The 13,742-nt window shown below is 35.3% G+C and overlaps 1 protein-coding gene across 4 annotated transcripts in view; it reads right to left on the minus strand.

The window, feature by feature from the left end:
- Nucleotides 1-13,742, minus strand: part of ATG4C (autophagy related 4C cysteine peptidase) — a 90,952-nt gene that overhangs the window by 35,263 nt on the left and 41,947 nt on the right. For all 4 annotated transcript variants that reach the window (XM_047085160.1, XM_047085161.1, XM_047085158.1 and 1 more), the window contains 4 exons: nt 7,733-7,966; nt 4,867-5,197; nt 2,797-2,867; nt 127-263 (listed from right to left, as the gene is read on the minus strand). In XM_047085160.1, coding sequence (XP_046941116.1) covers nt 127-263; nt 2,797-2,867; nt 4,867-5,197; nt 7,733-7,966 — 773 coding nt within the window. The remainder of the gene's footprint in view (nt 1-126; nt 264-2,796; nt 2,868-4,866; nt 5,198-7,732; nt 7,967-13,742) is intronic.

The raw sequence follows: 13,742 nt of genomic DNA on the forward strand, positions 1-13,742 counted from the left end.
GTCAAGCTTTACAATCTACAACTATAAAATCATCACTACCCATTTAATAGAAAAAAGATTGCAAACCTTCTGTATTTTTCAGATTAGCTAGCATTGCCTTAAAAAATTTTTAGTTCTTATTCATACCTTTACAAAATCTAAGTAGTCGGTGTTGGTTCTTTCTCCACCAAGTCTAACAGGGATTAGAATAATAACAGCTTTGTCATCTGTATTATCAGAGGCCATGGAAGTGCACTGTTTATCAATTACATCAGAACTATAAACTGAGAAAAATAATGAATATGTATTACATTTTATAAAAATGATTTTCAGAAACATTTTTACTCTAGTCCCTCCCCCCCTCATTGGCCAGTCATCTAATCTCTGATATCACCATCAAGGTCTCAATGAGTTAAAAAATGTCTACCCTATTTATACATTTAGCAGATACTTATCAAGTAGCTACTATGGCACTAGGGCTTTACCAATGGGCAAAAGAGAAAAATCCCTGCCCTCATAGAGCATATACTCTAATATGAGGAAACAGTAAATAAGTAAAATATAAGATATGTCAGATGGTGATGGGTGCTCTGAAGAAAAACAAAGGGAGAAAAATGAACAGTAAGTGGGGGGAGTATTTAAAATAAGGTGGTTAAGGAGGGCCTTATGAAAAATATAACATTTAGATCAAGACAAAGTAAGAAACCAAGATATGCCAATACCTGGGGGAAGAGCATTCCAGGTATAGAGATCAGCCAATGCAAATGCCTTAAGGCAGAAGCATAGCCAGCATGCTCTGGGACCAAGAGGCCTGTGTCTCTGGAGGGAAGTTAGTAAGGGGTATTGTAAAAATTGCAGTTTTTACTTTGAGTGAGATGGGAAGCCACTGAAGAGTTTTTTAGAAACGGAGTGTCCTAATCTGACTTACACTTTACCAGTGTGGTTCCTGTGTTGATAACAGACTGTAGGGGTAAGGGCTGAAGCACAGAAAACAGTTAGAAAGCAACCGCAGAGGGGTGCCTGGGTGGCTCAGTTGGTTGAGTGTCCAACTTAGGCTCACGTCATTATCTTGTGGTCTGTGAGCTCAAGCCCCATGTTGGGCTCAGCTCTGACAGCTCAGAGCCTGGAGTCTGCTTTGGATTCTGTGTCTCCCTCTCTCTGCCTCAATCTCTCTCTCTCTCTCTCTCTCTCTCTCTCTCTCTCTCTCTCTCAAAAATAAACAAACATTAAAAAAATAAAAAGAAAGCAATTGCAGAAATCTAGCAAGAAATGATGGTGGCTCAAACAAAGGTAGTCATTGTGAAGATAGAGAATGGTCATGGGTTGGTCATATGGAGCTGATTAAAAGTGATCAGTAAATTAAAGAACTCCTTAATATGTTAAATGCAAGATGGGAAAGGGAAAAAAAGGAGTCAGGTGATTTGAATGGTTTTGGTATAAGTAAAAAGAGTAAGAGAGGTGCCATTTACAAAGACATAGACAACTATAAGAAGGGAAAAAATAGGAGGATAATCGGTAAGTCAGTGTTAGACATGCTAAGTTTCAGCTATCTATTAGACATGCAAACAGGGAGGATAAATAGGCAGTTATGGATATAAACGCCTGGATTTGGTGAGAGGTCCTATAAATTTGGGAGTTGACAGCATATTGATGGTCCTATAAAGCCATGAGACCCGGTGAATTCAAATCTGTGTACAAAAGAGATGAGGTCTAAAGGCTGAGCACAACAATTTCAGAGATCAGGGAGATAAGGAAAACCAGCAAAGGAGACTGAAGGAGTGGATACGTAGACGGAAACTTGAAGAGTAGCATTCTAGAAACTCAGGAAACAAAACATTACCAGGAGGAAAAAGTGGTCAACTGTATCATATGCTGCTGGCAGACTGTGTGATGTGAGGACTGAGAAGTGACCACTGGATTTAGCAAGATTAAATTATTGATGAGAGCAGCTTGGGTAGAGTGATGGGCATGACAGCCTAAATAGGATAGTTCAAGAGAAAATGGGAAGATTTTGTAGAACCAAATACAGACAAAACTTTATTTTGTTTTGTTCAACAACAAAAAAGCTTTCTTCAAACTCCCTGGTTGAAGAAAATCAAACTCTTCTGCTCTTGCACAGTTAGCTGATTAACAAATTCTGCCACTTGTGCCCCAGTTCTTCCCTTTAAATTCCAAATTTAGGTTATGAGTTATTAAATTCTGTTCAGTAGCTTCTCTATCTCCATAGTCAATCTAAACCAAAGGTACAAAAGTGCAACAATAGTTCTTTCCATGTTTTAATTCTTTCATCTTACTCTTCCCAAATACTCAGTAGTGGCTTCTAATTATAAACCTTTAAATTCTCTAATTTTTCTGAGGCAGCACACACATGACCATCCTTACCTCAGACTCTTCTGAACTAATATACACTCCAAGGAAATGAGTTTTTCCTTCAGAGAACAGATTGCTGGTTTCCTGAGATAGGGAGTGAGGGGAGGGTGACATGGGTAAGGGGAGGTCAAAAGGTACAAACTTCTAGCTACAAAATAAGGAAGTCATGAGAATATAATGGAGACTAAAGTTAATAATACCATGTTATATTTGAAAGTTGCTGAGAGTAGGTCTTAAAAATTTTTATCACAAGAAAAAGAATTTTGTAACTATGTATGGTGTCAGTTGTTAATTAGACTTGCTGTAGTGACCATTCCACAATATATCCAAATTTGAATCATTATGTTGTACACCTGAAGCTAATATAATATTATATGCCAATTCTGTCTAAGTTAAAAAGTATAATCAAATAAACAGATAAAAATTAGAATTATATACATCCCTCACCTGTACAGTCTTGTGCAACATAAATAGTTATTCCTTGTAAATCAGGATGTCTTGCTTCTTCAACTGCTTTTCTAAGAAAACAACAAGTATCATCCTTTAAAAGCCTAATATTTTCAGTTAATCACTAAAAAGTTAATATAAGGGGAAAGAAAGCCATCATTTTTTTTCCTTACTTTCCTATATTTATCATTTAGTGTCTGCTTTCAAAACTATCATCTGAATGGCATCAAAAATCAGGTCAGTCTTTTCAAAGTAGAGTGTTACACTAAATTACTCAAAGGACATTAAAATAGAAGTTAACAAAGCTGTAAAAAAAAAATTCTTGGGTGTAAAGCTGTAAACCCTGCCCCCCAAAAAGCATGTCTCTCAACCACTCACCTGGCTGTATTCAACATTTTCTAACCAGAGTATTACAATATGCTTCAAGGTTTACATCATATTAACTTACATTACTGACTAGCAGTGAATTACTGTATGGCTGTCCTCTGTTACACTTTGGAAAGTTTTTTCCTTTCTTTAAATAGCATGACTTTTTCCCCCTTCATTCAAAAACTTATATAACTTGAACAAATGAATTTCCTAATTTTGAGCCTTAGAATTCTGTAAGTAAAACTGCAGATTGAAAAATATTTCAAAGTATAATGTTCTCAATGGTGCACATATGAAAAAAGTCACAATAATATCTTTAAAAGGAAATTACATACATTGAAGAAACATAAAAATTTTTATTTAACTGTATCTTTATAATTTTTTAACTTCACATGCCTTATTATGTATGTTTATGTTAATTTAGAAGAGAGATTGGCAAACTATGGCCCTCAGACCATATACAACCTGTGGCCTGTTTTCATACAACCTGCAAGCTAAGAATGGTTTTTACAATTGTGAAGGGTTGTAAAACAAAAAAAAAAAAAAAAAAAAAAGAAAAATGGGCAACAGAGCCCTCATATATAGCCTGCAAAGCCTAAAATATTTACCATCAGGCCTTTTACAGAAAAAGTGTTTAATCCCTGGGGTATAGAACATATTATCTTGAAGAGTAGAAACTAAGCTTTTATGATTATGCTTTTATAAATGTCACACCAAGCAGGACTTGATATTATTATTAACAATACATTTAATAACTTTAGGCAAATACGTTTCCAATTGTAAGCATCTGGCCTATAAAATATAAAAGCCTGTTAATATGCAAGAAACTTTATAATAATTTCAAATTTATATATGATTATAAATAGATTAAATTTACTATATTTGCACAAACAGACTATATTTGGATAACATATTAATGATTGCATTTACAACAATGGGACACACAACAAATAAGCCAGTTTTCTTTTAAAAATTTAAGCAGTATCCAAATAAATGGCACTAAAAAGCTGAGCTGAGGTATAGTGAAATTTGACTTTCTACTTTTTTCTAACTACTCTGAATGTCACAGACCCTTTACTTTTACTATGGTATAATTATAATATTAATAGTCCCATACATTTACAATTCACAAGAATTTGATGTGTGCAAAGAAATGCTGAAAACATCAATTTTAGCTCTTGACATTTCATTACACTATCAGTACATTACAGCCCCCAGGTTACACTATTAAAAAAAAAAAAAAAAAACTATAATGTTATGCATGTTCCAAGGTTGAAAGAGTTGTTAGTTTTTAGAACATTCCAATAAGGCAGTCTAATGAAAACCTGGTTAGAAAGAGACCCTGGATATCTATACCTATGATATAAGAAAAAAGATATAAAGAAAAAAATTCATCATAGATAAATGTAACTAGAGTTCCAATGTCTTGTTTTTTCCCTATTAGCAAATGAAAGCTCCCTTATGAACATTCTCATACAGTAAGACTTTAAAAGGTCCAATTATATATATATATATGCATATATGTATATATGCGTATATATACATATATACGTACATATGCATATATATACATATATATACATACACACACACACACACACACACATATATATATATATATATATACATATGCTGCAAAAATCAGTATCTCTGAGCCTAAGGACCTCTGTCATAAGATGAAAGATTTTAATGCAATTTTACCTTAAAATGTGAGCAACCACAGCTGGTCCATACCAGTCTCCGGCTTTTTTCCCAGACTTTTTTCCATATTCTATTAGTTGGTGTAAACCAAAGAGAGCCAAAGGGGAATCACCAAACCAAGAGATGATTTTCCTGTGATAAATTTCATTTCGCATTTCATGATCATCAGAGTATCTCCTGATTGTTTCCTTCTGAGAAACTGCTGGGGTTTTGAGTTCTCTTTCCCCTGAAAGTGATGCTTCAAATGATGCAGTAAATTTTTTTACAGTGTTGGAAGTCCATGATTCAGAGTCTGAATTTTCAATGTTCAAAGCATCAGGCCAGGTCCAAGCTATAGTAATTCCAAAGCAAGGTGTTCAGATCTTTTAAACAGATTTTAACAATTCTACTAAAATAAGTATGTCGCATTTAAAGTCATATAGGTTACTAAACTACACTAGTAAACTCAGAAGTAGGCAAGCTATAGAGACAAAAAATAGGTTAGTCGTTGCACATGGCAAGCAGGGTATTGGGAGTGACTACCAAAGGGTGTGAGGTTTCTTTTCAGGATGATGAAAATATCCTAAAATTAGGTTATGATAATGGTTGCAGAACCCTGTAAACATACTAAAAACCACTGAATTGTTCATTTTAAATGAGTGAATTTATGTAGATTATATTCCAAAAAGCTGCTTAAAAAACCAAAGATATTAGGGGCGCCTGGGTGGCTCAGTTGGTTAAGCATCTAACTTCGGCTCAGGTCATGATCTCATGGTTCATGAGTTCGAACCCTGCGTCAGGCTCTGTGCTGACAGCTCAGAGCCTGAAGCCTGCTTTGGATTCTGTGTCTCCCTTTCTCTCTGGCTCTCCTCTTATGCTCTGTCTCTCTCTCTCAAGGAAGGAAGGAAGGAAGGAAGGAAGGAAGGAAGGAAGGAGAAGGAAAGGAAGGAAGGAAGATATGAGTCCAGAAAGTATGTCAAAATATTGATAATGTTTACTTTTGAGTGGTAATATTATTCTCTGGAGTTTTCTGTTGTTTCCAAAATTTCTAAAACGGGAATATATTACATATGATCAGGAAAAATTACCAAAATGAAAGAGAAAAAAATAGTAAACTCAGATACAAATAAACAACTCTGGAAAAATACTTTTCTTTCTTTTCTTTTCTTTGACAGTACTGAAATGGAATGAGGACTCTTGTACTCCTTACCAGTACTGCTTATCAGATATCCAGTTTTGACTACCCCAAGGCACAATAAACATACTAACGTTCATGAGAGAATAACTTCAGAAAGGGGATTTTTCTTTGATCATATGTTAAAATAGAAGTCTAACCATGGAAGTTTTAGATTTCTTTCTTTCTTTCTTTTTTTTTTTTCTCATATAGTCCTTTCAGAATAACTCAGTCATGGGGCACCTAGGTGGCTCAGTTGGTTAAGCATCCGACTTCGGCTCAGGTCATAATCTCACGGTTTGTGAGTTCGAGCCCTGCATCAGGCTCTGTGCTGAAAGCTCGGAGCCCAGAGCCTGCTTCGGATTCTGTGTCTCCCTTTCTCTCTGCCCCTCCCCTGCTCATGCTCTGTCTCTCTCTGTCTCTCATAAATAAATAAATGTTAAAAAAAAAAAAAAAAGAATAACTCAGTCATTGTTTAGGGCATAATACCAATTCTCTAGTAAATGAAAAGTTAACAAATGGAAGTCATTAAAGATCAAAGATCCCCCCAAAATCAACTACATTCACTACTTCACTGTTTTTAATGACAAGACAATTCCAAGAATACATGTAATTTTAATAAAATGAGGCACAGATTCAGAGAAATAGTCAGGACTGTGAAAAATATCCCCATTCTTGCCCTTGATTGCATACGACTACAAATAAATCATCCCAGAGAAGTTTATAAAAATTCTTTTTCCGTGTATTATCCATACCACTCTTGAATAAACATTCTCTCTAAATAATCTCATCAATAATCCCTACAGAAAGGTTACCAAATATTTGCCATGCATTACAGGGAAATTGTCTAACACTTTTAAAATATGATAACACTTAGCAATAACCATGTATGATAGCCTAAAATCATAAACTAAAATCTTCCTACAAATGTACAAATTATAAAAAATGGACTAGTAGAAATGGTAAGAAAGGTGGCACATTTTTAAAAGATATATGTAAATTAAGTATCAGTGACATTTTTGAGACTATAATATAAGCAGGATGACCTTATTAAGAATATGCCTAATCAGTTTAACTGATTATTATCATATTTCTAAAGATAAAAATATTTTAAAGCATTATTGATATATAGAGAGAAAATAAACCAGTTTAAATATAAGATTTAAATAATATAAAAATATCAACTATCTGCTCAAAGTCACTGTATTGACCTGCCCAAGATTTATTGAACTGGAGATAATCCAGAGAGCTCAATCAAAAAGAACTAAGTAGGGGCGCCTGGGTGGCGCAGTCGGTTAAGCGTCCGACTTCAGCCAGGTCATGATCTTGCGGTCCGTGAGTTCGAGCCCCGCATCGGGCTCTGGCCTGATGGCTCAGAGCCTGGAGCCTGTTTCCGATTCTGTGTCTCCCTCTCTCTCTGCCCCTTGCCCGTTCATGCTCTGTCTCTCTCTCTCCCAAAAATAAATAAAACATTGAAAAAAAAAAAAAAGAACTAAGTAATAACAACAAACTCCAAAGACTACTAAAAACTTATGTATAAGTCATACCTAGCTTAGTTCAGTAAAGATGGAATATGCTAGATTAGTTACAACTTTTAGAAGAAACAAGGGAGTCAAGAAATTAACCAAAGTAAATTTTATGCAGTTTACAAGCTGGAGTCCAAATTTAAGAAGACAAACAAAAATCCCCCCCAAAAACAGAGATTTGATTTACCTCTACCAAGAAAGTGTAGTATGAGTCCTTGAGCCAATAGCATCTGGCCAGTTCTTAATGTACAGCCCCAACCACAGTCTGTTGTCAAAGCCGAGCCTTCTATTTGAGGAAATTCTTCCCTGTAGGTCAGCCATATTCTTGAAATGAAATCTTTACGAAATTCTTCTACATTTCCCGCAATTACATGATCTTCTATTGTACATCCTGATCTTGCAGGTAACAGTTTATTTTCATCTACAAAATAAAAATATATAGTCTAAATATATGCAAAGGAAAATCAGTAATGATATTATGTTCCCTTACTGTCCATAAGATAGGAAGTATATTATAATTTTTCCAATACTTTTTTTTTCAATTTAAATGAAGATAAATGTTATTCTGCCTAATCAGGCTATTATGAAAATCAAATGAGAATGGATGCTGAAATGTCTTGTACACTCTAGAACTAGCTAATATAAAGTATCATCAGTAATATTGTTGTTAATAATAATACCCTATATTCTGAATATAATCAACTCTTTTATGAGGGGATAATATTAAAATACCTTTTCTTTTTGCCTCATTTGGCTCAGGATGTAGATATTAGTGCTCTCTAAAATGAGATTTGCAAATAAAATATCATGATTTGTCAATATGTAAAATGAATATAATCACATAAGCTGGTTCTTAAAATCAAATAAAATGTGCACACTGTATTTATTGCCATGAATATTTATACTCAAATTATAAAATCAAAACTAAGAAGCTAAAGAGTAAGAATATAAAATTGCTAAATATACAGTTATCCTTTCATGTTGAAATACAATTTTTAAAAACTGCTGCCACCCACATATGTCATTTTAAAAGGCCTTTTCAAATTGATTGTCTGTAATACAATTTCTATGTGAGGGGCAGCTAGGTGGCTCAGTTGGTTAAGCGTCTGACTCTTGATTTCAGCTCAGGTCATGATCTCACAGTTTGTGAGATCAAGCCCCGCATTGGGATTCTCTCTCTCTTCCTCCTCTTTCTGTCCCTATCCTGCTCATGCACGCACTCTCTCTCTCTCTCAAAATAAATAAATAAGCTTAAAAAAAGACCAAAACAGAACTTCTATGTGAAAACTACAGTTACTGTTTGCCCAATAATCTACAAAACACTAGTGCTCCAAATGAACTGACATTCCTTGATTACTCTCTCAAAATGAACTGACATTCCTTGATTACTCCTAGAGAGTATATTTAGTCATGTTTACAACCTCAACATGTAGCACACTACATAACACAAGTAAATCCTAATAAATGTTGCTTGGTTTGGGTTGGACAGGTGGATAGATAAATCTGCCTAAACTCTCAATTCCAAGGAGTTCAATTTCCAATGCCCTTCTGCAGGATATTAAAGCAATTTTATCATGCTTTTTTCATTATCCTTGCTCACCTATCCCTCTTTAAACTCATTCTGAAAAAATTACAATCACCTAAACTTCATAATATTCAGATTAATGGTGCTAAGTTGTGGCATACAGTTTCAGTGACAATAAAAAGAATGACTGACAAGCCCCCAATATCAATGAATTTCTCTCAATATTTGAGTTTGAAGTTAATTACAAATAAAAATGCATGGAAATTGAACATGGCACTACAAATATGTCCAAACTTTCTACTTTAAATAAAAAAATTTTTTTACGTTTTTTTATTTACTTACAAAAGGAGACAGAGACCGCGGGAGCAGGGGAGGGGCAGAGAGAGAAGGAGAGAGAGAAAATCCCAAGCAGTCTCCGGCGCTGCCCCCACAGAGCCCGACTAGGGGCTCAAACCCACAAACCATGAGTCTGAAATCAATAGTTAGATGCTGAACCAGCTGAACCACCTAGGTGCCCCCAAAAGTTCTACTTTAGAGACATTCAAATTTGTCTGAAATTTGACACAATAGTACATAACTCATACATCATCCTGAGGCTTGCCAAACATAATTCCTAATCTCCTACCTTGATGAAGTAATTAATTCTTTATTCTTTTAAGATCTAGTCTAGGGCCACGTGGGTGGCTCAGTGGGTTAAGCATCTGACTGTTGATTTCTACTCAGGTCATGATCTCATGGTTCATAAGATCAAACCCACATCAGGCCCTGCGCAGTCAGCGCAGAGACTGCTTAGGATTCTCTCTCCCTCTTTTTCTGCCCTTCTCCCACATGTGTTCACTTTCTCTCTCTCTCTCAAAATAAATATTTTTAAAAACCTAGTCTCTAAAATTACTCTAAATTTACTCTAAATTTAAAATTTACTCAGAATATTATTGGAAAATTGCTAGTACTAACTGAACTTTATTGTCCTGTTGACTTTCCACTATAATAATACTACCTCTGCTATTCCACTTTCTGACTTTTCACAATCTTTTTTTAATGTTTGTCTATTTTGAGAGAGAGAGCACATGCACAAGCAGGGGAGGGGCAGTGAGAGAGGGAGAGAGAGAATCCCAGCAGGCTCCACACTGTCAGTGCAGTGCCCAACTTGGGGCTCAACCCTGCAGATCTGAGCTGAAATCTAGAGTCAGCTGCTCAACTGACTGAGCCACCCCAGCGCCCCTCTTTTCTTAATTTTCTTAATTAATTATATCTATAATATTTATCTATATCTTACCCTTTTCCAAATTTCAGGTATATTACAGGAGAAGGAATATTTTATCTTATGCACCACTGAATCTTCAGCACCTAGTACAGAGTTCAGTCCATAGCAGATGTTCAATAAACATTTGTCAGGTGAATGTAAGATAAATGGAGCCAAAGGAAGAAGGTTTTGTTTTGTTTTGCTTTGCTTTGCTTTTGTTTTCTATGATGCTCTGGAGACACATGAGATCAGAGCTCTATGAACAAAGTCTCAAAGAACCACAACAAAAAAATGAAACGAAAGCTGATAAAAGAAATAGAAGAAAACTGCTAGTAACATTGAGGGTTCAGTCAAGGCTGACTATCACAATTAAACAAGCTAATATGAGAATCATAAGTAAAAAAAATTGTGAATTGAATCCTCAAAGACTACAGTTCTTGTAATTATCAGATATGGGATAAAGTAAGTAAATATTTAAAGGTCAAATTGCTGGGTCCTAAAATGTATATATTTTCAATTTTTCTAAGTACTATCAAATTTCTCATAAGAGGTTGTAAATTTAAATATTTATCATAGAGAAGTCCTCTGCATGTGTGAACACATGTATAAGGATGTTTAATGTAGCTTTACTGAAATAAAAAGTTGGAAACAACTTAAGTATTCATTAATAGGGGATGTGATGAACAAGATTATTAATTTACTCCACAAATATTTATTGAGAGACTTATTATGCACCAGGCACTGGAGTTAACACTGAAAGTATGAGAGGCACAGTCCTTACTCTCAAGGAGCTTACAGTTCAGCAGATGAGAAACATTAAACAAAAGTATAAAAGTTGTTAATCCCATTATGATATTTGTGGTGAAGCAGAAATACAGGCTGCTATAAAACTACAGAAGTAGACCAAATTAGAAAGGTTGCTAATGGATGCATTTCAAAATAGCTTAAACAATAAGGGGATGTATTACCATACACAAACAGAAGTCCTATGTAGGGATGGCTCTAGGTTGGTAAATGACAGATATGACAGAATCCAATAGAAGAAAAATTTTTCTTCTTTGTATTCTTTCTTTTTTTTTTTAATGTTTGTTTATTTTTGAAACAGAAAGAGAGCAGAGGATGGAGAAAGAGAGAGGGGAACAGAGGATCCAAAGCGGGCTCCATGTTGACAGTAGAGAGCCAGATGCAGGGCTCGAACTCACAAACCATGAGATCATGTCCTGAGCCAAAGTTGGATGCTTAGGTCTGTATTATTTATTACAAATAGTGAATTTTTATTGTTTTAATAATTTTATATTAAATATTCTTTTGAAATTATGAGTTGTGCATTTACAGCATTTTTGTTTTTGTTTTTGTTTTTGTTTTTTGAGAGAGAGAGAGTGCAAGCAGGGGAAAGCGGGAAGGGCAGAGAGAGAGGGACAGAGGATCTGAAGCAGGCTCTGCACTGACTACAGCCAGCCTGATATAGGACTTGAACTCTCAAACCACAAGATCATGACCTGAGTCGAAGTCAGACACTCAACCAACTGAGCCACCCAGCCCCTGTGAATACCCTTTTAAGGAGGATAACAAAATTGTACTCAACAAGAAAAATAAATTATGAGTAATTTTTTATTTATTTACTTAATTTTTAATTCAAATATAATTAATATATGATGTTCTATTAGTCTCAGGTATATAATATAATGACTCAACAATTGTATACATTACTCAGTGTTCATCACAATAAGTGTATTCTTAATCTCCTTCACCTATTTCACCCAACTCCCCCCTCCCCACCCACCTCCCTTCTGGAAACCATCAGTTTGTTCTCTGTATTTAATTCTGGTTTTTTTGGTCTCTTTTTTACTTTGTTCATTTGTTTTGTTTTCTTAATTTCCACATATGAGTGAACTCATATGGTATTTGAGTAATTTTTAATCTGTTTGCTTCTTCCCAATGTTAGCCCTTTTATGCCAAAAACAAAACCCCATTATCTCAGTGTCCCTGATGATTTTATATTTCCTGTTTCTGACCCTTTTGAAAATGGAATCAAGATTAAAAACTTCTCAAGGCACCTGGGTGGCTCAGTCAGTTAAGTGTTCGACTTCGACTCAGGTCATGATCTTGCAGTTCATGAGCTCGAGCCGTGTCGGGCTCTGTGCTGGCAGAGCCTGGAGCCTGCTTCGGATTCTGTGTCTCCCTCTCTGTCTACCCGTTACCTGCTCACCCTCTGTCTCTCTCTCAAAAATAAATAAACATTAAAAAAAATTTTTTTTTTAAAGAGTGCTGTGAGGACTCAATGAGTTAAGCATGTGAACTACTTGAAATACTACCTGGCACATTATAAATACTCAATAAATGTTAGCTGTTATCATTACAAGACATTTACAAGGCTTTAGAAAATTGCTGATAAATGAGATGCCAAAATAAGTCAACCAAAAATAAAAGCCCTGATAATGACATATTCTCACACACATTCTTTCCTTCTCTGTCTTACACACACACACACATACACACACGCACACACATACTCCTACACACAAAACCAAGCACAGACATATAGTAGAAAAAAAGCCAGGAGTAAAGTGAGACACAGTCTTGGTTTAAATTACAGCTGTGCCATTTAATACCTGTGTGACATTGGACAAATTATTTAACTTCTCTAAGCTCCTGTTTCATACTCATAAGATACTTGAATCAAACTTGTAGGCTTGCTGTGAGAATTAAAGAATTAAAGGCACTTCACAAAGAGCTTAGCATGATGCCTAACACAAAGAAGGCATTCATTAAGTGGCATAAATTGTTAAAAGAAAATATATAATTATTAAAAGGACGGGCATATGTAGAAACTCAAAAACATCAAAATAAGTCAATAATTTCAGAAATTAGAACATCCTTAAGAATTGGAAAATCTGGAAGCACCTGGGTGGCTCAGTTGATTAAGGATCTGACTTCAGTTCAGGTCATGATCTCATAGTTCATGGGTCTGAGCCCTGCATTGGGCTTTGTGCTGACAGCTCAGAGCCGAGAGCCTGCTACAGATTCTGTGTCTCCCTCTCTCTCTGCCCCTCCCCTGCTCACACTCTGTGTCTCCATCAAAAATGAATAAATGTTAAAAAAAAATTTTTTTTTAAAGAATTCAAAAATCTGGGGCACCTGGGGCAATGGTTAAGGCTCCATCTCTTGATTTCAGCTCAGGTCATGATCTCACAGTTCATGGGATAGAGCCTCATATCTGGCTCTGCACTGACAGAGCAGAGCCTGCTTGGGATTCTCTCTCTCTTCTCTCTCTCTGCCCCTCCCCCAATCATGCTCACTCTCTCTCAAAATAAATAAACTTAAAAAAAAAAAAAGAATTGGAAAATCTACCATTTTCAGGTTAACCAAGGTGATACTTTAAATTATTTGCATACACTTCTTTTTCTCAATCTTTTTCATTTAACTTAT

Source organism: Lynx rufus, unplaced genomic scaffold (assembly GCF_022079265.1).
Source record: "Lynx rufus isolate CCGP_SWC_20201006 ecotype Redwood Valley unplaced genomic scaffold, mLynRuf1.p SCAF_2, whole genome shotgun sequence".
NCBI lineage: Eukaryota > Metazoa > Chordata > Mammalia > Carnivora > Felidae > Lynx > Lynx rufus.